General features: G+C 41.0%; 1 protein-coding gene across 12 annotated transcripts in view; it reads right to left on the reverse strand.

Annotated features, from left to right (window-relative positions):
* tjp1a (tight junction protein 1a) overlaps positions 1–25,338 on the reverse strand; it is a 97,075-nt gene that overhangs the window by 40,418 nt on the left and 31,319 nt on the right. Inside the window, exon 1 of one of the 12 annotated variants that reach the window (XM_034572590.1) lies at positions 10,059–10,972. The exons of the other annotated variants lie outside the window; for them this stretch is intronic. Coding sequence (XP_034428481.1) covers positions 10,059–10,082 — 24 coding nt within the window. The 5' untranslated portion in view covers positions 10,083–10,972. Of the gene's footprint in view, positions 1–10,058; positions 10,973–25,338 lie in introns of those variants that run through there. 12 annotated transcript variants of the gene reach the window in all.

Genomic DNA, 25,338 nt, shown 5'->3' on the forward strand with positions numbered 1-25,338 from the left:
ATTTTTTTAACAAGTTCCAAAATAATGAAAGTCTTACTGATTCTTTAATAACTTAATACCATAAAATGTAACAGTATCTTCGACACCCCTGTACATCTTGATCCAGATCTTTGTGGGGGCGGCTGTGGTTGAGAGGGTAGAGCGGTCGTTCTCCAACCAGAATGTCAGCAGCTCGGTCCTTTAGTCTTCCCTATCTGCATGCAGAAGTGTCCTTGGGCAAGATACTGAACCCCTAAATGGCCCCTCATAGATGTTAAATCCACTAATGTTAAGTAGCTTTGGATAAAATTACATCTAATGTAAAAATATTACAGTGGAGTGCATACCTCTGACAAGGCCCAACAGTCATCTTAAGAAACCAAATCTAAATTCACTAGATCCAGATTCTTATTTGGATCTTTTTGATTGCAAACACCACTACAAATTAAGTGGTACAGTTCAAAGTGTTCCAGGAATGTCTGTAAATATTGAGACACAGAAACATTTGTATGATCGGGGTTTTTAAAATTACGTTTTTCCAAGTCACACTATGGCTGGGTTTGACAGTGGCCAAAATCTCTGTACCACAAGGGCTAGCAGCCACACAGGGACACACACACATGAAACAAAGGGGTGATTCAATAGGGTTCTTTCACTCTGCTCATGTTTGCCTGTCTCCAGAGTACACAGTGGCAAAAATTAGCTACTATCAGCAAGGACAAATGTAGATAGTCTCCTCCAAAGACTATACATGATTATGTTGATTAGAGCAAAATTTGAATGTTCAAATGTGGAGCAGGCAGTTATTTGACCAAGCAGAAAAATATATCGGCTTTCAAATTTCAAGTTACACAACATCTTCCAAACTACGTAACACTGAACCACAACCACAAATCTGCAGATTCACATGTTGCCATAAAACAAGAAACCAAGCCCACTCAACGGCATTCCCAGGCCTTCTCGGGACTTTGCCACAATAGGCATGTTGTGGGGCCGAATCTATAGTGAATTAATGAGTTACTGTTTGAGCGGCCATTTTCCCAGCACTCGACTGGCAACATAATTACCATTCCCCCAAGAGATGAGAGATAGGGAGGGGGTTCATGCATTCTCTAACGATATTCACGAGCACAAGAGAGATAATACATAAATGACTTCTAATGACAACTTAGCAAGAACTCTAAAGCACCCTGACGAGATAGAGCGAGAGCGAGAGAGCGAGAGAGCGAGAGAGAGAGCTAACACCCTGCAAAGCATCTAATGCACTAATTACAATGTTCAAAGTACAAATGCTGCAAATCTGTAATGACGCTTTACAATGTTGTTATTCAAAAGTGTACATGCAATAAATGAGTGAACACCACTACTCTGTTTTCAGAGGGATGCGATGACATGAACACATCCAAACTGTCCTGGTAACACTCTTCGAACATAATCCAAATCCTTTAAAGAAAAGTATCTGTAGAAAGTAGATATGTTCCGATAAATGTATCCCCTTCCCGATAGAGATTCCAATACCCGGACTTTGCATATCAGCCAATACCAGTGCATTTAAAAATATAACAACTTTTATCATGTATTTTAACAGTTGTATGTTATCAACCCTGTTTTGGAGGGATGAGTGCTAATATTGCTGTATGACCTATTGTTAATGTTGTAATTGGCCACACACCTCTCAAAACTGCAGTCTTGCATACGATACACGTTGCTGTTTTACTTGTGGGGCTTTCCAGTTTGAAATATTGCTAAATTGCTGACATTTTAACAAGCTCTGGCAAACACTACACTATAGGAAATCACTTCTTCTTCACTGCTCTAAGAAGCACTTGCCAGTAGCAGTACAGTGAAATTGCTGTTTTGGAGCTGCGGTGACTTCCTGTAGTGTAGCAAAGAATTAATTTCTGAGAAAAGAAAATTGGAGTTTTATCTGGGCGGACCTAATACACCTGTAAGATGTGGTGTATGATCGGTACATAGATTTGTGTACTCGCTGATACCAGCATTTTCAGCAGTATCGGAGGAATTTCCAATGCTGGTATCGGTATCAGAACATCTAACAATAAGTGAGTGAAAATCAGTACGTTGTTGAGGGAGGGCCACTGCAGGCTAAAAGAACGATAGAAACACATCTATACTGTTCTGATCACATTCTTTGCCCATGATTCAAATCCTGTACTGTTGAGTATCTGCAGAAGGAAAGCCAGAGTTTTGTTAATGACTGCAGCTTGATAATGCATAGTAAAGTAGGCTTACATAAAGCAGTTTATGTGAGACTGATGGGTCAAAAACGGTTCTATATTTAAAAAATATATATCCAGCATTAAAGCCGCTTCACATCACTTCCTATTTCTTTAGGCACCGTAAATACCTGAGAAGAGGAAATTGTTTTGATGAACACTGGCAACACTTTGAAGGTTTTAAATACCTGTGAACCTAAAATAGAAACAACACATTTCATCACAGCTCTTGCATCACTCACATGCTGTCACTGTCATATCATTTGAAACCACTGACTGCTGTTTGTTATGATGTGCACTCTGCAGTTCAGCAGATGTACTTGTGTGATGATCAGGATGCAGAAAGTTGAGTGCACATCCAATCCTATATTTAGGACTAGGTGCATTAAGGCAGATTCAGTAAAGGAACAAAGAAGAGATTGGACACACTGGACTGCATCACAGTACCTGAACTTGGTGGAACCTTGCCAGCTTAAGCAATGCAACTTGAGTTGAAGAAATAGCAGGTTTAAGATTTGCTAATACAATGGCAGATCTCAGAACACTATAAAGAACAATGCTCTTTTCCAGCATGGGACAATCTAATGAGTATCTTCTATTTAACACTATAGATTGTCTTTGTTTTCATACAAATGAAAAGGGACAGGAGACAAGGATACCATAGAAGTGTTTTTTGTGAAATTCTTGATGGTCAAATTGTCACCTACAACACATAAGGGCCAAAATGATTGTTGTGAATGTAGGAAACAACTGCAACAACTGAGGATGATTCAACTATATAAAGACATACAGTTTGCATGACTACAGGACTTACAGGACTAAGTGTATATGTGATAGCAGGAGAAAGAATAGCAGATATCAATCTACTGTGTGAACTATCATCCCAGCAGGTCTCTATATTTCAGCTAAAGCAGCTGACAATGTCTCCCACGGGCTGATGACTGTTTCCCCCACAGAGCAGACAGTGCTATACTCCTAACACTGTGGGAGATAAGAAACACACATCCAGTGTGAGTGTGTGTATGCATGTGTGTGTGTGTGTGTGTGTGTGTGTGTGTGTGTGTGAGTAAAGGCATGTAGGACAACAAGCCTTGGGATGAATCTGTTCCAGCCTCTTTCTCTCTTCCCTAACCAGCTGAGCCACGGCTGCCACATGCACACTCTTGTACCTCCCCTCTTCCTCTCCCTCTCTATCTCCTCTCAAACACACACAAACCACCCTGTGTCAAATCCCCTATGTCTGTAGTGGGAATGATAAATCCCTGCAGAGACCTGTCCTGCCATCACAGAGAGGATGCAGGGCTGGCTTGGAGTGTCCTAGCTTTGATAGGATGGCTGTTAGATAAGGAAAAAAGGACTAACCAACATTTCCACCCATTCATCTCAACCAGGAGCATTGGTCTACTCTCACACAACCACACCAAATGTGGAAAGTTACGTTTTCACGAAAAATTTTAAGTATAAAATAGATGCAATTGAAAACGGATTCAGCCCAGTCAGAGTCAAACATGACCAACAAACCTTGCTGTCAACTAATATTGGGCAGAACTAACTGAAGCATGATGATGAGGATGACACATGAAGGCCCACGTTTTGTGTCATATTTTCCAGAAACTGATATTGTTGAATCATTGAGGAGCATTTCAGCAATTTAGAACCACACCCATGTTTATCTAGAAACAGCAAGAGACCAATGACAGCCTAGCGAGGAACTTTGTGGATGTTTTTTCCAAGTCTTTCACACATAAGACCCGGTCTGGATATTTGCTCCATCATATTTTGCTGTAGCATTTGCTTTAAACAGAAATAGTCATTAATGTGCTCTGAAATATGCCCAAGAGCTATAATGCTGTGATTATAGGAGAGATAGGTAGTCTTTTTAAGATCTGCCATGTGACTCAGATTAAAGCCAATGCATCTCCCCCTCCTTCCTTTCTCCATTTCACCCCTCCCATAACCCCTCCTCCGACATCACCTCCTCCCTCAGAGGGCATTTTCTGTTTTCCTTCTTTTTCCTCACTCTGCTGACCACCTGCCTCCTGCTGTGAGTATCTACCCAGGATTTCCCTCCAGAGATGGTAGGATAAGCAGGTCAGATGTCCCTGATAACTTCAGAGTCCCCTGGTATTCAAACAACACAAACAACTGCTTTCTCTCAATATTTTCATCTGGAGTCCGACACGAGGGGATGGTTGGGTAACATGGAGCTCACTTTCAACACAATCGACTGCCTTCCCTGAAAACTGGACTCCACACACACACAAAAACAGAGACACACACAGCATGCCCTAATGCATACCCCAATGACAGTCACACAGACAGGTCCATTGATGCAGGGGCCCATGTCTGACTATATGGAAAGACCTCCAGCACTAGATGAGGCTCGAAGCTGACATTCGGTTTTCCTTATTTCAGCTAGAAGTTACAAACCTGTCTTCTTATTAATATACCTGGGTGTTTTCCTCTACCTTTTTGAGATCATATAAGGATTCTTTGCTGCCTCTTGTTATGGGCAGTAGCCAGGATGATCACAGTAGCCACATTGCAATCCAGTTTTTGCAACGAGGGGTTATTTTCCACTTTAAGGATATTGAGTCTGGGCATCTGGCCATAATCATTAAACTTACTCTGTGTATTTTAAATGAGTTAAAAGTTTTGTTTTTGAACATAATAAATTATACTTGGTATCAGATCCAGATAGGTCACAGCCAGGGGAAAACTAGCCAGAAGACTGAAGCCCAGCTGAACCAACAGGCCCCCGGCTGCGGTCTTCAATATGGGCAATTGGCAGCCCTCTCATCTTATACAGAGACAGCTTACACCTGCTCTGCTAAAGGGCTGGGAGGACTTTGAATCAAGGGCCTTCAAATAAAGACTTGCCTGTTAGTGTGAGAAGGAATAAGTGAGGGCTTGTGTTCTTCGTATGTGTGTGTTTTCTTTTTTTACACTGAGGCCACAACTGGACACTGCTGTTGTCTTGTGTGGTTCTTGACTCATCCTTCATAATGCTGGGCAGCAGTTGCTGTAATTCCCCCCAGGTTATATGTTATTTAGTTCTTCTTTTTTCTTAATACAGTTTACTTGTGAAGTTATGCTTGCCCAATATAAGGGAAATCTGCAATTAGCAATAATATTGTTTAATATTACAATGATGATGTGACTTATGATAAACAAACAAGTAGCCATTGTGCTAGCTAACCTCATAGTCACCACCAAATTGACAATCAATTAATCTAAGAGTAGCTGACTGCTACTTCAGCTGATTCGACTAATGGTGTTCTCCAACTCCAACTCGATCTGCTCAGTTTGAATCTCTATTGTTTGAAGTACACACACAGTGGCATGGAAAGAGAGTGTGCAAAGTGTGATTGTAGTGACACATGATCACCAGCACACACATGCTCACAATATTGTGGGCTACGGCGTAGGGCCTGTGTTGATTCTACACAGAAATATAAACAATGCTTTGCCGTGTAGGTGACGAAATTTTAGATGGTTGGTTAAAAAACAAATTAACAAATTAAGCTAGTAGTCTTTCGTTTTTAATTATTTGTAGCAATTCACTATTAGCTTAACAAGTACGGTGTGGTTGTGTAAAACATTCAGTGGTGGGTGGGTGCAGTAGAAAACATTGCTTTTCCATGTGTCTATGACTTTTAGAACAATTGTAATAAATAACTCTTGCTCTCTTTTTACTGGAAAAGGTTTTGATTATTTACAGTGGTACAAGCCAGGTCCAAAATTTACTTTTTTACTAGCCGGCCAAGATGGCTGGTAGATGGAAAAATTCCCTAGCAAAGATGATAAATTGTCATAGCCTTCAAATACTACTGTAAGCAGCCGCGTACAACTGTTATCTCCAAACCTCTTTTTCCCACAGACCTTTCGTTTCTCGGGTTCTTCTTCCTCCTCAATAGATTTACGTTTTAAAAGGTTAGTTTACTTCCTGTAAATATCGTCACACATACACCCAACATGAGCTGCTCCATACTGTTTATCACTTACCACATCAGCCCTAATTCTCCTAAAAGGACAGGGCGCCTATGACTGAGAACAAAAACATCACCAGGACTCTGTCCCTCTCCAGAGCACTTGGTCCTCTAATTACATTTCCCTCCTTACTGATGTAAATGGAGATGGGTAATCATCAAAGCAAAATAGAGGCCTGCTGTGCAACTCTAATTAATACAACCTCCTCCATCCAAATGCATTTTCCACTTCTTTCAGTCGGTCCTCTCAAAACACAAGTCTAAAGGCTGGAGGCACTGCTGATGCTCCAAATAACATTTCTGTTTTGTGGTGTTTTCCCAAAAGTTAGCAAGAAAAGCCAAAGGCCAAACACAGAGAATGAGGCCAACATTTATCATAGTGACAAAGAGTTAATGTCAATTCTTCACTGAATTAATGTGGTTTTCAACTAGTTTGATATTTGTTAAATGATTGATTCACTTAAAAACAATGTACATTGAAAACTATATTTAAATTATACCATTAAAAATATGATACAAAACATAAAAATTAAATATGACAATTGTACCTATCTGTAAATGATGACCAAATGAAGTTTATATTAATTATGACTTTGTTTCTTAACTGCTCATGTGACATCCTTTCATCAAATATTAGTCAGTGAGCACAGCCAGACTTTCTGTCTTTTAAACTGCTGACCATGTATCCTGACATTACAAGATATCCTGAGGTGTCTGTGACTCTGACACAGCTTTGCAAAATCGCCAACTGTCCCTGACTGGCTTGGTTGTTTCTCTAACTGGGGAAAAGGGCATTCATGAAAGAAAAACTAAACATTTCTTGAATGGCTGTGATGACTGTGCCTGTGAATGTGACTGTGACTCAAAGGTCTGGAAGGTTCGACTTCAACCAACTGTGGAAAGGGAGGCAACCGTCGAGGCTTTCCTTTCCTCTGTCTTTGGTGTCAAGGAAGGAAGTAAACAGAAAGATCTTCACATAAAATACAATTTCCTCTAACCAGTAATTAACACACACTGTTATTTTGTAGTGTAGACCTATCATGATGAACTGAAAGACAGCTTTATCTAATACTGGGATAGACAAAGTGCTTACCTTCTCTTCTAACCAATGCTAAATACATATTAAAACATCCTACTGACCTAATGACACACTATAAGCACACAGTATTGTGTGCTTATAGTGTGTCACTGACCTCTGAGACATGAAGTAATATATGTTAGTATATTACTGGAAGACAACTGCAACATTTTATTGGAGTTCATCATTAACTGTCGCTTTATGTGGTATTGTTATGTGACTCAGTCTGGTGTTATGTCAGGTCAGGTGGGAGTAAACGTGAGGGTTGAGGGTTGAACCACAGAGATGGCTAACACTTGTTTCACAGACTATTTTCCAAAATACATGATGGAATCTGTTGCGAGAAATTTTATTAAAGGCAAGTCTGTCACACCCCTAAGTGCAACTTTGGATGTGTATTGTCTCTACTGTCTTCGCAGTGTTAATCAGGGCGGTGTCCCATTAATAACAGTCGATAGGATTTCTTAAAAGAGACACAGGTCTACCAGGCTTTCGTGGTTGGACAAGATAGGCTTGTAAAACAATAAAAAGACAAGAGGACCTTCTTCCAGTGTGACTGTCAAGAATCCACTGACAGATGATCAGAGAACTATACTTTGGAAACTGTGCCACAGACCAGTCTCCACTTACGTCTTGTACTACCCACACAAAAATCATGTCAAACAGAACAGAGAGAGTCTATGGATGAGAGCCACAATAGTACAGTAGAGTGCTCAAAACAAATCCCCCCACTCAGACACTGGAAGAAGCTTTTGCTCATGAGACTCTATATGGCAAAGAATCAGAAAGATGAAAGAGGAAAGATTAGATTATTACAGAAAATGTGCAATATTGTGATATGTATCGTTATCTGGAGATGAAATTAAGCACATCAGGATATAAGATTATGGTCATATCACACAGCCCTAGCTTTCATCATTACAAAAGTTAGCAAGCACCTGTAATCACTAATGCAACGATTCTGCCAGTCTGCCCATTAGCTATCAGGCAGCATGACTTCTTCCACTCCCACTTTCCTTTTATCATCAACTGTCAGTAGGCTGGTCTCTTCTCACTAGTAGTGGTGATCCGTGCCGCTGTTGCCCTACCATTGGTACAAACGTAACATACTGCTTGGTTCTGAATTCAACATTTTTCACAAATTAAATTCAGGACGGCTTTTATTCTAAAGCAGCGACAGGCAATGCAGTCTTAAAAAAAAAAGATAGTGAGCATGCCAACTCCTGGTTAACCACATGTCTGCATTCAGATCCAAAGAAGACTTTTCAGTCTTTGTTGGTCTATTGGTTTAAGCTCTAAACATTATTGCTCATTGTACGAGAGCACAACTAAAAACTATATACAGTAACTCAGAGGAAATGCATTCGCAAAACTGTCATCCTGGTCTTATGGTTTCACTTTTAACTTTTAAAACTTTAAAACTTTCAAATGTTGTTTCCAAGTCAATCAAGAATATTCAGAAACTGAAGAGGAAACGCTGGAATTACAAATAAGCACATGAAACACGTTTGGCTGCTTACCAACTGCAAACATACTACAGTAGTAAAATCGAATATGTCAAGGTGTGACTGAAGCCGTCAGGTACAGTCCAGCGTAACGTCACCAGCTGACACGATGAAGCTAGTTTCGTCTGACTGGAACAACCGCCCCAACCTGAATATCTCTACCTCTGTTAGACAAACTCTGCACATTCCTCACGTGTCAAACTGAAATAAATAAATCCCCTCACACAAAAGAACAATTGAATATACTGTGTACAGCATATTTAGGTCTAATATGAGGATTTACCCACTTAAATTGAAATGTTTTTGAAAGATATCACTTTCACAAGGTGCATGTGTGACAATGGATGATTCACTTTGGAACACACGCTTACGGTGAAGGCAGAAGAGTCTTCTGCTGTTTAACAACACTTGACCCAGAGTACTTTTCGAATTACTTCAGCAGGAATGATTGACTCATAATCTAAAATGTAAGAGTAGAAACTTTTGCAGGGCTTAACAAATATTCAAACAGCTATTTTTGTACGAGTGGTAGGGGTGAGAACAGCACATATCAAGATAGTGGTTCCTTAAAATAGGCTGCGGGCACATCAACAGCCACTTGACAAGTGAGAGGAGGGATGCTGCAGAGATAAAGTTTTATTTTAGGCAATTTTCTTAAGGTGAGTATATTGGGAATGTATATTAAGATCATGCTATGGGTAACATATGGCTGTTTTTCCTACATTGTTACCATCCCCTTACTACTACTACTAATAATAATAGCAACATTTCCAGTATTTCATGAAAGAAACTACACAAAGTCAAAGTTCCTGCTCTTTAGATCCATGGGGATGATTCCCTGCCTCTGCTATAACAAACCATTAAAACTGGGACTGTGCATATCAACAGGTGGCTGAGCTCAGACCCTCTATGGACACAGCTGGGGGACTTTTCAATGGACGGGTTATCAACCCCAACACTTTGTTGTCTTATATCCAGCCTGATACCAACAGCATGGCCGGCTGTAAGCTATGCTACAGGGTGTAGATTTCAAATTAGCCACCCAAGCCAAACACAGGCACTCTCTCCCTCTCTCGCACACACACACACAACACAAACAAACACAACCACCATTAAGGTCCACTGCACTACGGCAGCTAGCAGCGGTGCACAAAGTTGTGTAGAAAAGCTGCAGCGCTGTTAGCCTCTCGGTTTGTCCCTCGCTCGCCTGCAGCCCCGCGTCCTAGCTGAGGGACTCTCCACTTTTTCCTAAAAAGCCCCAGGTACCCACCTTATTTGCCGCTTTGGAGGACATTTCACTGCCCCGCTCCTCCTCTGAAGTGGCAGGTTAAAAGTTGTCGCCGTCTGCGTTCGGCAGTCGCTCGGCGGAAACCAATATTCCCCTCGCTAGTTCAATTTCTCGTGTGTGTGTGTTTTTTTTTTTTTTTTAGCCCAGCCGCCGCCGCCGCCACGCCGGGCTGCGTTGTTATTTTAATAGATCCAGGACGACGGGGGGGAACATGTCACGAAGAGCCGTGCGGAAAGTCCAAAGTTCATTCTCGTATCGTCGTAGCCCGGGACGCTAGCGTGAGTGCGGCCGGGTGTCGGATCATGGGAGAAAGTCCAGTTGTTGGGGGGGTAAAGTATAAAAACAAAAAATAAAAAAAGGGGAAAAAAGAGCCGGGGGGGGAGGGAGGGGGGGGATGAGAGCAGCTTTCCTCGGACGCCTGGTGATCTAACCGCTGGATGGAAAGTCGTGCGGAGGAGGCACCAGCGGGACGGAGCAGAGCAATGGCAGAAGTCTGGCTGAACCTCTCCCTGCTCTCCGCTCTGAGACCAACGGCCGTGTCGCGTCTGTGCGGAGCGGACCACTGCCTGCGCGGAGGTGTGCCGCGCTCCGGGAAAAACGGGAGCGGCGTCAATTTAGTCCGGAACACCACCCGTATTCACATCTTTTTTTCATTTAAGCACGTTGTAAGGGGCGCGGGTGCTCAGGAATTAAGTTAAATCCCCCATTTTAGGTGTGTTAATACCGCTGGGAAAAAAGTGTCCACCCCCGCTATCCCGCGGAGTAAACAGTCCGGGATACAATGAGGAGAAGCGACGCTGCTGTGTCCGGCGATGCTGAAAGCTCACTTTCTTTCACTGAGAGATGATGGCCAGTGTATTTCTGCTGCAGAGAGGAATTCAAAATGAATATAAACGTGGAGGATCAGACCATAGTGCAGCTACAGTCCTCCCCTGTCAAATGCAGCAAAGACCGGTGTCAAATTAAAGGCACAGGAATGCTGCCCTGCAGAGCAAAAGCACCGTGAGCTGAATATTAAAAAAGTTAGTTGCATAATGACCACAACTCTTCCCCCCCTCTCTGTGTTTGCACCGTGTTTATTTAGAGGCTTGTGCATTAGATTACAAAAAAAAATGGGTCGTTTCAAGGAACAAGGGTCATTTGAAAACATTTCTAAAAAAGAGGGCGAGAGAGAAATTAGCAGTGTTTGGGGTTAAACCACTTCACAGGAAACCACAAAAGCCATTCGGTTAAGTTCCTATGACTTCCTAAACCACACCCCACCCACAGGATGCAGCAATCTCAGCCGGCTTTGCTTCAGAGTTTACTTCTCTCTCCTCCCCGCAAACAATGTGGGATGTTAAAGTGGAGTGATTGGTTAAGTGTGACACAGAAAAATGTCCACTGTTACACTCCACGTGATTGTGAGGATATGAACAGAGACACGCCCTGTCTTTTCCAAATAAACGGTGCAATCACATTCCCTCGATTTAGCTCCCTCTCTAATGATCACTTCCTCTGTGTGCGTCTTGCTGCGTTGGAGGGCTCGGCAGCAGCGTTGGTGGTCCGAGGGGCTAATTCCCACCAGACATAATCCTACAAGGCTAAGATACCATCAGTCAGGAGTAGCAGACGTGTCCTGAGGGTCGCAAGCAGAGGACGACCTCCAAACAGGGCCGGGTCACACCGAGAAGAGGATCAAGACAGATGAACAGCTCTAAAACCTGCAGCCATTCATCAGCCACGAACACACTCACTCGTTGCAAAGCATGTTTGATGAAGATATTGACTGGCACCTGCAGATTTCATCACAAGGGTTTAACAGAAAGAACCAAACAGACGGACACAACCGTGCTGAACATGCCTCGGGGATGATACATACTAGTATTGATGCAAGTCGCTCACTCCTTCTGAAGCTTCTGAAACGCCTGTCAGGATCGATCAGCGCGGACAGCAGGATGTTCAACATGATCACGACTAACAAAACCTTGCAATCAAAATAACCAAACTTGAGCTGGAAAATGTTCCTTATCACCGATAAAAAATGACGATAAAGAGACGTCTTTCCTCTGCTGCTCGCCCTTTACTCTCATCCACACCTGTGATGGTACCTCAGATGTTCTGACGGAGAGGAACAAGACATTAGTGACACTCCAACGTGATCAAAGCTATCTTTGTCCTCTATGCTCGCATCCCTGCTCTCTCTCTCACGCACACACGCACACGCACACGCACACACACACACACACACACACACACACACACACACACACACACACACACACACACACACACACACACACACACACACACAAGGACGCAGCTTCAAAGCTCAGGTGCACTCATGGAAGAGCAGGCACATGGAAAACAAAGGCGAACATGCAGGCCCACATTTGGTCGGAGCACATCACAGGGTTCATTCAACCCAGCTTCACCTGCAGCAAAAAGGCTAATGTAGAGTGAAACAGCATAATGTGCACATCCTGCAAAATATGAAGCTGGCCATCGGTGCGCACGGAGACGTTCAAGTGACGAAACACACAGATACGCGATGATGGATAAAGAGGAATGTGATTTTTTATGCTGAGCAGTTGTTTTGCATTAGTGTGAAACAGATGTTGTTTTCCTGTTTTCATCTGTCCTGAGTGAGGTGTCTGTGAGCGGCTGTGTGATTCCCTCCTGCAGCCGTTCACTCATGGCTGCAGGTCCGACACAGAATATGTTTCTACTTACTAACAGAAACCATCTGGAGACACGAGACCAACTGAAGTTCTCTATCAATCCGTGTCACAGAATCGTGGAGCGGGTTAACAATGGCCACACTGACATTCATCAGAAGCTCTTATATTTTTACCTTGTGTATTCATCTGCATTTGTTTGTTAATATGCAGGATTACACAAAAACTACAGGCCGGATTACAGCGAAATTTAAACTGAATTACAGTCTCCACATTCACAGTAATGACGACACATTTCTTCATCCAACAATACCTATGACACAGATGCATACGCTACATCAGGCTTTGGATACATGGGCAGTATTGTTACCAGGAACAATTCACTTTGAAATCTCTTAACCCGAAGAAAAACATTATATTTTTAACTTTGTACTTAGAATATTACTATCCCTTGGATTTCATTTTGAGAAATCTTCCCTCACATAGTATTAATCTGCTCAGTAAAAGCCAAAGACAAAAGGGTTGTAGTTTCACCTGCTAATGATCCGTATACTAATGTCACACCTCCACTTAAGAGGCCAACTGTTTGTGACCACATTAGTCTCATATGACCGGATTAGCAGGCATCTCTCAAATTCATGCTCTACCTTCCAGGTCAGTATTGTTCAGGCTTAACCAGTTAACACAAATGCGGTTTCAGGATGTAAGACAAGGTTCAAGATTCAATGTAAAATGCAGTCAACAATAAAATCATGGTAATTAGAATACTCCAATTCTGACAAACCAATACTGATTAAATAACACAAGAAAGAAATATAAACAACTCTAATAAACTAAGAATAGAAGAAGCACGGAAGTGTCAGAAGCTTTTAACCTACATGTTACTGTCCACACATCACCTTTTATTATGACTGTGCAAACATATTACCTGACTTCAGAGGTGCAAATAAGGCCAACAGAGCACTGAGTGTACACACATATCCTTATCGTTATAAAACCTCAGGTCTCCTGGACCTCCACTACACAAGTAAATTGTTTCAAGTCATTTCCCCTTCTTCCAGGTACTGTGCAGATGAGCTGTTGAGAAGAAGCCAAAGACAGAACTGCAGCATGGGTATAATATTAATGGGTTAAATAAAGAGGTTAAGAAAGAAAAAATAAGATTGAAGAGTCTATAGCCAGACTAACGGCTCTAAAAGTAAAAAGACCCGATGATGGCACGAGTGGAAAATCATCAAAGTCATTACTGTTTATGCCGAGGGGGACGTGAATGCGTGGATCACATTTCATGGCAATCCGTTTCCAGAACCACCATGAGATGCAAGTGGAAAAGTCAGAAGATCACCACAGTCACAATGGGTCTTTGTTTGGATGTACAACATTTTATCCATTTTATCCAATCCATTTAAAAATGTCAACATGTTGATGGCGCTATAGAGGCAAAGTCAGGGATTACCAAAGTCAGGGGGATTTATTTACTGAGGACAAGAAATCTCTGTACACATTTCCATGGCAGTTCTTCCAACAATTTCTTAAGTGATTTCAGTCAGACTTTCTCACACTATCCAGAAATAAAGCCAAAGTATCCTGCATACGAAAGCTGCCATCTTGCGCATTTGGAGCCAAAGTACGTGCAGTAGCGATCAGGGAGGGGGGGTTCCGGTATCAAGGTCGACCAATCGTGAGCTTTTTTTATAACAACATATAAGTTGTTAAAACCAGTGGAAAAATTTGCACTTCACCTTACATCACTGTGATAAGAACATACCTGACAGAAACTATCTTTTGGGAGAATGTATTTGATGTGTACCTTGACTTTTCAGTTTGGTCCATGTCCCGTCTACTAACATAGAGGAGGCAGGATTTATGGCCTGAACTGCAGGAAGCCACCAGGTGGTGATCAAGATGCAGTGGCTTCACTTTGGGGAGCTGTCATATCGTCTTCATTTAAGGTCTGTGGTCAGGACCTAAGTGGCCAACCACTTCAGCTATTATTAAACTGACCAGTCAGTCTATTTTCTTTCATCATGTTTCACATAAATAACATTAGCTTTTGTAAGACTCTACAATGGTACCTAAGATACAATTTTAGGGAAAACTATGAAACCACACAGTTAAAAAGTATTATTATGGTAACTTTACTTGCAATTGTCAATTACAGTGTGTTCTTCCCTAATTCATTCACAACCAAAGACACAAAGTTATAAGAAAGGTCTGATGTGATGATATTTTGGTTAGCTTTGCTCACTTAGCCCTTGAGCTGAAGAAAAATAAGCGTTTGTCGCACAACATTTACCATGAAGGGTTTCCAGTCACTGACAGTGAACCAGGCTTCTTTTAATCTCCTGGAGACATTTACTCCAAGAGGCAGCCTGTGATCAACCAACCAAACTAAAATCTCTCATTTTCTTCTTTCGCTGCCTCTCTCTTGCTCGTTCTCTTCTCGACAGACAAGCACTGCTGAGCCTTTTATAGCCAGCGAACAGTGTCTGTGCTGCAGTGAACCTGGCTGAACTCCACTCTGCTTCTCAGCAATATCTCAAGTAGCTTAACAAGTAAAGGCCTGAGCTGCAGGTCCACTTTACATTCCACCACTTTCCCACTTCTGTGATTATTTCTCAGGAAATCAAACGGCCACTTATGATTTTCTGAACACTCCATTTTTCACTCCAGTGTGAGGCCAGCCCCCATTATCAGTCAAAAACACTGTGTAAATCTGATGAGGTACAACGAGCCATTACGTCAGGCTTTCCATCCGTGTGACGAGCCCATTGTTTGCTGCAGAATGAGACTGTAAATTAAAAATACTGCAAATCCCAAGGTACAATCTGCAGTGCACTCAGCTCAGTCTAGTGTGTGTGTGTGTGTGTGTGTGTGTGTGTGTGTGTGTGTGTGTGTGTGTGTTGCCAGTAAATACTTCATGAAAAACAATCCAACCTTTTCCCTTCATTGTTACTATAATGTAGCAGACAAAGCAAATTCATGCAGCATGTTGTTTCTGCCCAGTCTTATTTGTTTATGTAAGATAAATGTATTCTGCCATGTCTGTGCTGCGCTGTAGTGTGTGTCCTCCAGCTCATGACACAGACAGAAGATACAGACCGTCCTCCAAAGTTGCATATCACACTCTGTGGACAATAATGCCTTTTTTTTCAACAATGACCCACTTTCTATGGTTGATAACAAAAGTGAGCAAAAACCGGAAAGACAACAATTACCTAATGCAAAAAAGAGGGAATCCCTATAAAATAAAAAAACAAGGATTTTTCAGTTGCAAAGAGAAAAAGAGAAAACACATTGATATCACAGAGATGTGTTAAATAACTTGTACCCAGGCTGCACCTATATGTGATGTTTATCATCCAATTACACAAATGTGCAGAGTGCAAGTGTCAGGTGGGTGCATGGAAATATTTTTCCTACATACTAACCTGCTGGGTTCACTCACTCCACATACAAATACCCATTCAGTATTGTGGGGAATGACTGAGAATAAGTAAAGCAGACTTGACTTTAAAGCAAAATATCAAAGTGTTTTTCTCTATGTTCATTGCTGCTGCTGAACTGTCAGTAATAATGTGTAATATGAACTTTCTCATGGTTCTTTTGAAATAGTAACAGCAACTTCAGAAAATCTAATTTGAATTCAGCCTTGACAATGCTGCTGTAGTGTTGTCATTAAAAGTAATGATTGTACACTGCTCTTCACTTCCTCCCTATAACCAGATGACCAGTGCTCTAGTGGATTTGTAAAACACGTGAGCTTGAGGATCAAAAAATCGGGTAACACATTCGAGCAAGTCAAGGGATGGATAATCGTTTGTGGGTGATGATTGGAGCCATGACAAAAAAGTGCAAATAAAATGAAAAAGATCTGTGCAAGGCAGGAGAACCACACAAAACCTCTCACATCATCAGATATTCATAATTACACGTCAAAGTGTTTTACACTAGTAATGTGAATTAACACCACATACAAGTGGTGTTAGTGCATGTCACATCTCACAGATATGTACATCTGTGAGTATATACACTTGAAAAAGAGACACATTTGTTTTTCTATAAGAAGCTTGCCCAAAAGCCAACAAATCAAACCTCACTGTTGATACGCCTGGGAAACTTTGATGAAGTCTTAATTATGCATGATGTTTACCTGTGACCCTCTTCAAGGAGAATCAACCTCTTCAAAACAATGAGTTCCATCATATTCTGCACTTTGGTTCATCAATCTGTCGTCGGCCAGAGGACCTGAGAGCAGTGTAAAAATTGTTAACTATAAGCTTAACATCTATCTCTTCAGCCTGCCTTTATACGGTTTATATTTATATATGTATGTATTTACATATTTATATATGTTAAAAATAAATCTATTACATTTTACTGTTTAATTTCTTTTTTTTATGTTTTTATTCCCTTTTGTTGACATTTTAAAACTTATTTGATCCTTTTTATGAATTTTATAATTATGGATTTTGACTAACCTGGATAAAATGTGTTGTACAAATAAAGTATGATTGATTGATCTGACAGAGTTCTGCTTTCATTAAAATGTGTAGCATGACTGAAGGGAAGTATATCAGCCTCAACCTGCTGCGGAACCATCCTCATCGTCCATGTAGCACATGTCTGCATCTAGTTAGTAAAGAGGAAGTGCGTGTCGGCTGTTCTCTATGTATGTGGCTTTGGAGCCAGGGAAGTGAAGGTACTGATGCACGGCTGCACCTCATGCATAAAAAGTCGGCCTGAAGGCCTCACCTTGCTCCAATGAGATGCTTTATCAGTCACATACTAAGCAGCCACACATAAATATACAGTAATTATTCCGCACTGTTACTTTCAACAGGTTTATGTGTCACCTCAGTCAGAGTAAGAGAGGGTGCAATAAAAGCAGCTGTTAAACTGTCTGGAAGCACTTAAAAGTAACGGTCCACCTTGGGCTATAATAACAGAAACATAGAAACACAATCTATACAATGGTTTCACTGATGAAACCTGATCCTCTAATATGACCTCACTCTGAACTCAGCAGTTGTGGAGATAAAGGTAGGAAAGTATAAATATTATAGTCAGATTTTTTTTCGGCCCATTTGTTGGGGAATAAAAAAAACAACAACTATGGGATCAAAGTCCTGACTCAGTTTTGAGAGTGGTTACATCCACATCATAGGACTTTTAAGATTGATTGATTGTTTGTTGTGTTATTCTTTTCAAAAGTCCATGGTTGCCTCGTCTATATCATATATTTGAAAGAACTAGCACAGCGCCCGTCAAGCAGTAGCATGACCTTGCATGATGTCACCATTGACATCAAAGGGTTGTGCCTCGATTAATAGGAAAACACGGTTACCATTGTAACAGCAAACATGCAGTGAGCGGTTTGAAATGAATGGAGGAATCTCAGTTTGTGTTGATTTTTTGTCTCTCGCACATTGAGAGACAGAATTATGTCTCGGTTAGTCCGGCAGCTGCAGCTTAGGTTACTGCGTCGACAGCAGGCGGCAGGCGCTGAACTGCCATGTGACACATAATGTAAGTGGCATGTAATTGATTTTTAAGGAAGAGTCAAGATTTACAAGTTTATTACAGGCAGCAGCTGCAGATTTCAGGCTGCCATGCTCCGCGAACACAAATAACTTCCGTCACAGTGAAGATTTATTTAGCTGGGGCCCAACAGCTCAGCTACAGTCTCATCACATGTTGCGGAGACCACGTCGACTCGAAAGCAATTTAAAAAGGTACCTTAGCTAAAAACAAAATTATATAAAATAAAAGGTTAAAATTTCAAAATTACCCTTTAAAAGTTCACCATCCAAAGCAAAATAAATACATTTGAATCTTATTCAAGTTTAATTGTTGTAATTCTGTCTCACGCTCAGCAACATTTAAGGTTTCAATGATGTCGCGCTGCACTTAACTTCCCTGGAGTACATTTCTACATTACTGCAGCAGGATCAGAAGTTAAACCACTGCAGCTCAGCAGGAACAAACTCCTTGTTTTGTAGTTGGAAGGGGACCATATTTGTATTAGCGCCATCATGTGGTAAGGAGTTTGACAAGACAGATTTTGATAAATATGCCTTGTTTTTAGCTTGGTGTTTTGAAACAGACAATAATAATGTTTGCTCTCCTCACTTGAATTCCCTGTCGTCATTTATGTTACATTTTTACATAACGTGACTGATGAACTTGTGGTTTTGCTATGATTATGCGTTTAACCATTGACCTTCTGCTGTTGACACTTTACTGTCTAAACTACAACACAATTTAAACCTGTGCATATGGCAAAGTCAATAACAAATCCAATATGGTGAGATGTGAGATATTTTGTGGACATTTTGATAAACAAAACTTAAAGGCCAAGAAAACATTACATATTGTTGACTCTCTTCAAATATTCAAACCTTGTCACACATTTAGCATGGTTATTCTTTTCTGTTTGTGTTTTTAATTGTGAAGCACTTAGTACCTTTTGTTTTGAGATGTACTGTATTAATATAGATATTTTTTGTATTATTATCTCTGAAGTCTTTAAAAATGTGTATTTCAAACTGTAAGCAGGCACATTTGTCAAATTTAGCCACTTTGGTGTGGACATAAACAGCTATTACAGCAGCCATTCCGTTGAAATAATGACTGTAATTCTCTTCTGCTTATGTCTGAGGGTTAACAGTAACAATCTTTTCAGCTGGAGGGAAATCAGCAGTAGGGGTATATGTCTGTATTTTCAATGGTGAAAGAACAAGGGCATGTCTAATGGGGGGGTCGTGTCACAACGATAAACACAGACTTTCACCAGCCACTTAAAGCTGCAACACCCAGCACCTGAGGAGGCCAGTGTCATTGTTGGTGTGTGTGAAAATAAACAGTCCTTTTACTCTGCACTGTTGGTGTGAATGGAGTGACGCGTCATGACTCATTTACATTGAATGTTTAACACGAGTGGCCTTAAATCTTTAAGAAAGAAAAGAACAGCTATAAAGTTACACCACATGATCTGTGTGTAAACACTGCCGTGACAAACAGCTGTGTGGTTTTTATTGACCAACAGTCTGGTATGACTGTGGTGGGGTGTTATTGTTATCCTGCATTTAGTGTGCGGGATTTGTAAGTGAAAGTGGAGTTAAATTACAACAGAACATATTGTGTGGGGACATGTCAATATTTTCTCTTGATATTAAGGACAAACAGTATATTTTAATCTGACCCTGGTACAAATCAGAGCTACAGTACATCCAAACAGGAACAACCTGGTCTGAAGGCACTTTGTCCTGATATTGTCACAAGAGAAGATACAGAGTTGTAAAGTAGCTGAAACAGCAGACTCCATTTTTCATAGAGTGATGAATGTTTTCTGTTTGTGCAGAGTGGTTAAGAAAACTGATACCAGCCAAGTTTATTTCTCACAGTATTGTTTTGTGATCAGTAGAAGAGGTTAGAGCAAGTTGCATGAAATCTGAACAGAATTACTGTAAACAGCTTCTAATTTATGTCTGCAACAAAAGAATCAAACCCATTATGAATTAATATGCGACAAATATTCTTGACCAATCAATTAACTATTTGGTCAATAAAATGTCAGAGAATAATGCAGCAGCTCAAACTGACATCTTTAGATATCTTCTAATGTCCAACCAGTCAAAAAAATCAAAAACATCTAGTTTACTATAATATACTGTACAACAAAGAAAAGCTGCAAATCCTCACATTTGATCAACTGGAACTGATGAATCAGTCACTTAAACAATTAATTAAAAATAAAACACATTCATACATTTTCTGTTAATTGATTAAGCGCTTGTCAAAATAAACTTTCCAGCTGTTTTTAAATACTTCACAGAGGGTAATGGTTCAGAACAGGAGTTAAAACCCAAAGACACACGTCAAATCTCAATAGCTCCAATGTAAAGTAACAGTTCAGAGGTTAGCAGCACAAAACCGTGACAGGCACATTGGTGTCGCCTGTTTCTGATCCCGAGGTGACGACACAAGATGATGAAGAGATGAGATCATGAGAAATTTAAAAAAGGATAAAGGATAAATGGAATAGTAAATCTGGCATGGCCAGCTTAGAAGAGGAAAGAGGGAGAATATAGGGTAATTTAGAAGGTACGTGTTGATAAGAAGAGGAAAAAAGGGAGAAATAATAAGGGCAAAGGAAAAGACAAGAGGCCTGAAAAGAGGGGAGAGAACAGTAGATGAGATAACAGAAAGGACTGAGCTATACTACGCTATATTGTACCACAAAGTTGTGACGGATGAGGGAATGTTTCAAGTCCACTGAACTCGGCGTTGGCCTGAATAAAGGACGTGCATCTCAACCGCACGCCCCCCCCCCTGTCCACCCCTCGGTGACTCTTCCCGTGGTACTGCCTGTTACTGCTACATTCCTGCAGTATGAAGCTGAAGGAGGGGAAAGAGCCGGAGCTTCCAGAGAAACAGGCAGAGGCACTCTACACCCCGGGAGGGAGGTTGAACAGTTCAAGCTGCTCAGACAAAATCATACTAATTAACTCCACATTTACTGAGGTGAATTGATTTCGGGTGAGTGCTGTAGTTATTGGCAGATAATATCAGAGATGAAATCAGAGAGGGGTCAGTGAAAACCCTTGTGCTCTTTCTATAGTCAGTGGAGTGTTTGAGAGGCTGAATATGACAGAGGTATGCTGTGCTCTATCAAAACACGTCCCCTCGTTGTGAGTTTCAGGAGATAGACAAAGTGTCTGTGTGTTTGATAAGTGTATTAAATCAAGAATATCAAATACACATCATCTCGATCCCTCTGAGTTACAGAGAAACAAACCAAACCCTTAAGAAACAGCTCAATCAGGCATCTCTTCTGCCACTTAACCCGTTGGACCCTGAGTTTATGACACTGTGTGATCCACCAACCCTAACACAGGGGATGATGTTGTGTTTTTTGGTAAAAAAGAAAAAATGGATGAAGGGGAAACGGTGGAGGATGGGAACCACGCAGACCCAGGCAGCCAGGGAGGCGGATGGAGACACGGCAGCCACAGGGGCCGCTTCGAGCCTGTCGATGATGAGATGCGATGGGACCCGACCCTGCAGAAGCCCCAGCCAGTGTGTTAGCTGACTAATCCTCTTGCCATCCAGTGCCAGGATCCAGACTCATCAGCTTTGGTGTTCTCTTGTCAGACTCATTTTTATAACATCCCACTGGTCAATTCTAATCACTAATGCCCAACACAACGGCCCATAATGCCAAGTGATTATGGAGTGCTGTTTTAGCACATTTGCCGCCTGAAAAGAAAGAAAGCGCCACAAGGCAGTGTGCTGGCTCCCTGCTCAAAGGACCAGCCTGATGAACTCAGCAGAAAGGGAGTGGACCCAAAAGCCAGTCTAAGCCACCAGGACACTGGTGTGGACACTGTGGGGCCTGAGCTGGGTCGGGACAGAGCTGGGCGGTGGGCAGGGATTTACAGTGCCCTATTATACAGCATATAGACAGTTCCTGTGAGCTCATATGTGAGGCGAGACTGAATGTGTGTATCAGAATCGTTCCTACAGGCCGGGCGGAGAGTAGATTTGATTTTAAAGCTGGTATGGGAAACAAGGGCGAATGAGGAAAGGTCAAAGAGGCAAGAAATGGTTATGATATGTAGATTCACTTGCACCAAAGGGGTTAAAGAGGAAGGGTGGACTGAGCATTATATGTAAAAAAAAAAAAAAAAGTATTAAGAACTAATTATTATTTTATTGATTATTTTATAGATTTTTATTTTAACGTCAATATGAAGAACCACAGAGCGCTATATCAAAGTGCTAAACATGGTATGACTCACTTTTAATGTAACTGACCCACTGAGTAGTAAAATAATGGGACTCCATGTACTTCTGTCTTTGATTATAAAAATACAACTATCGTAGTTTGAATTTTAGAGGAAAATATTGATATTTGTACATTAATATTATTTAAAAGTTGAATGACGAGAATGTGTGAGAAGCATCTTGATCGTCACCAGGTGACCCCTTGCATCAAAGGTAATAAACCCAGCCTCCTCCATGATAGCAGACGGGACATGGACCAAACTATAGATTCAAAATACATCCAGTCAATTTTTCTCAAAGATGGTTTCTGACAATTTAGGTACTTCTTATCAAGTGTTAATTTTTATGGGAAGTTTTATTATTTCACCGGGTGAAACATCATGATTCACAGCAGAGACTGACTCTTATGGGTGAGCACATACATCCATCACCCGATCGCCACTGCACAGACACTGGCTCCAAATGCACAAGATGGCAGGGTACGATCCAGGATATTTTAGCTTCATTTCTGGACAGCGGGATGAAGTGGAGACTTGTCGTCCATCATATAGCCTGCAGTCTATGGTAGCAATATATTATGTGTTTAGATTCAACTTTAATGTTTGTGTTCATCACTCTTCTGTTCTGTTTAAATAAACAACAGTCTAATAAAAGTTTTAAAAAAAATCAAGAACACAGAAAGTGTTTGAGCGGTTTTCTCAGTATTTGCCTTCGCAGCACCACCAACAGGGAAAAGAGCTTCGTATGGAGATGTTATCGGCCTCTGTTTGCTCACAGCTCTTGTATCACCTGGGACACCCCCCCCTCAGTTGAACTGGTGCCACTGGCGTAACCATGTGACACGTACAGCAAACAACATATGGAAGCTGCACTGATGGGTTGACAACACCATGGGAACACAGAGTAAAAAAAACAACTTCCACACTGTTCTACTGTTCTGCTAATGTTTATACCGAGCAGTCCAGCCTGCTCACTTCTGCTATCATTGATATTGCAGGTTTTAAACAATGCTAAGCTGAGCCAAAGTCAACCACTCAGGACAAAGCCTGCTTCATTCAGATATGATTACAGTAAGTACAACAAACAGCTAAAAATATGGAAGTAAATGTTGGAAATAAATTCAATTCTGTCTCAAGCTGACATTTTTAAAGATGAACGATTCTTCACCAACATCAACTAAATGTTACATTTTTTTTACAGTATGTGTAAGTCATAGTTTATATTTTGCACTGAAGTGATTCCAGTTCTGCGTTTTCCTTTTTATTAAATACAAAACGTTAGGGACCTATAAATCATATGGTGCTGTTGCTGTCCGTCCTCTGTATCTTTAATTACGGAGTGTATCACAGGGAACATTATGCAGACCGCAGCTACAGAGCTGTGATTAGTTGTGCTGTCATGCTGTTAGTCAGTGTGTAATATGCAGGAGCAGCAGTCCCGCGGGAAGGTCAGACTCTATGACACACGAGGACTCCGCAGGACAACAGCTCTGCGTCTGAATCACAGCAGTTAACCCTCAACTGGGAGATGTAAAAATATATTTCATAAGTCTCTGGCTCAGTGGCTATTTTTATGTTTTTTTTTTCATGTGACTTCAGTGAAATGATAACCAAAATAGATTTTCACCTTTTCTTGTTCTGTTCAGTTATATTCAGCCCAGTGTAATCCACTTTGAAGAGAATCATCGCTGCATAATGTTCAAGGTGTCTCAAAAGTCTCCAAATCATGCCATGTCTTGTCTCAAATCTACATCAGGAATAGTAAAAGGACGAAAATAATCCCCATTGTATTTAGATATAAGCTACGCGACATTATACATGGACACGATTAAATGGATTTCACACTGAAATCCCCTCATTTGAAGTTTGCACTGAAACACTCGACTTAAGGAATTCCATATAGAAGCTTTGACTGGTCATAATGCATTATCTTCATGCTAAGTGGTGCATTGTTTGTTGCATTAGGATAAATTGAAAAACTGAGCAGCACAAGCAAAAGTCCAACATGACACCAAAAGGCTAATGTTTGCTAGCAGACATTTACGACTGGATTAATGTCAGTTAAATTACACTGTTTTATATCTTATATCTAAATGTGGAGAAATTCAGGAAACGTGGGTGGCCACAATGAGGGACCCGGCATTCAACTGCAGTTAAGGGAACAGTAATGAAATAGTATTTTGTTTAATAATACCCCACACACAGATCTTGTAGGGCGGAAGGAATCTAGAGCGCCCACAAGAAACCCATAGAAAAGATGGAGGGGCCATAACACAGAAGGGAGAACTGAAGCAAAGTTCTTCTTGCTGCAGAGTCGACTTTGCAACTCGACCAGTGATTCACTGAAGCTCTGAAACCTCATTTAAATTCAAAAGGGTTCAAATTGAGAAGACATTCTGGTTTTGTCTCACCAGCCTGGAATTTTGGGCTTTAATCTAATTGGAGCCATCAGTGTTTATAACCTCTGCACTTATGTTCTCTGCATGTAATTTACTGCCATCTCCAAATCCCACAATACAGTTGCCATGACTGTAAGAAGATGCAAATCAGCAAACAAAATACTGACTTCACATTAACACAAAGAGTCCACACAGTTCAAACTGCTTGTAATACTTTTTCTTAGGAGAGAGTCATCAACAAAAATGAAATATCCTTTAAAACGTCAACCTTTAAAAACACATCTCCTCATCTTTCTACAGAACTCTTCACTTTTATACATGAGCGGCTTGAATTAAACACAATAACATCAAACAATGACAAACAATACAACAAGCTGACTCCACAACCTTCAAAAAAAGGCAAAGGCAGTTGATCACA

The sequence above is a fragment of the Hippoglossus hippoglossus genome, chromosome 3 (genome assembly GCF_009819705.1).
Source record: "Hippoglossus hippoglossus isolate fHipHip1 chromosome 3, fHipHip1.pri, whole genome shotgun sequence".
NCBI classification, from domain to species: domain Eukaryota; kingdom Metazoa; phylum Chordata; class Actinopteri; order Pleuronectiformes; family Pleuronectidae; genus Hippoglossus; species Hippoglossus hippoglossus.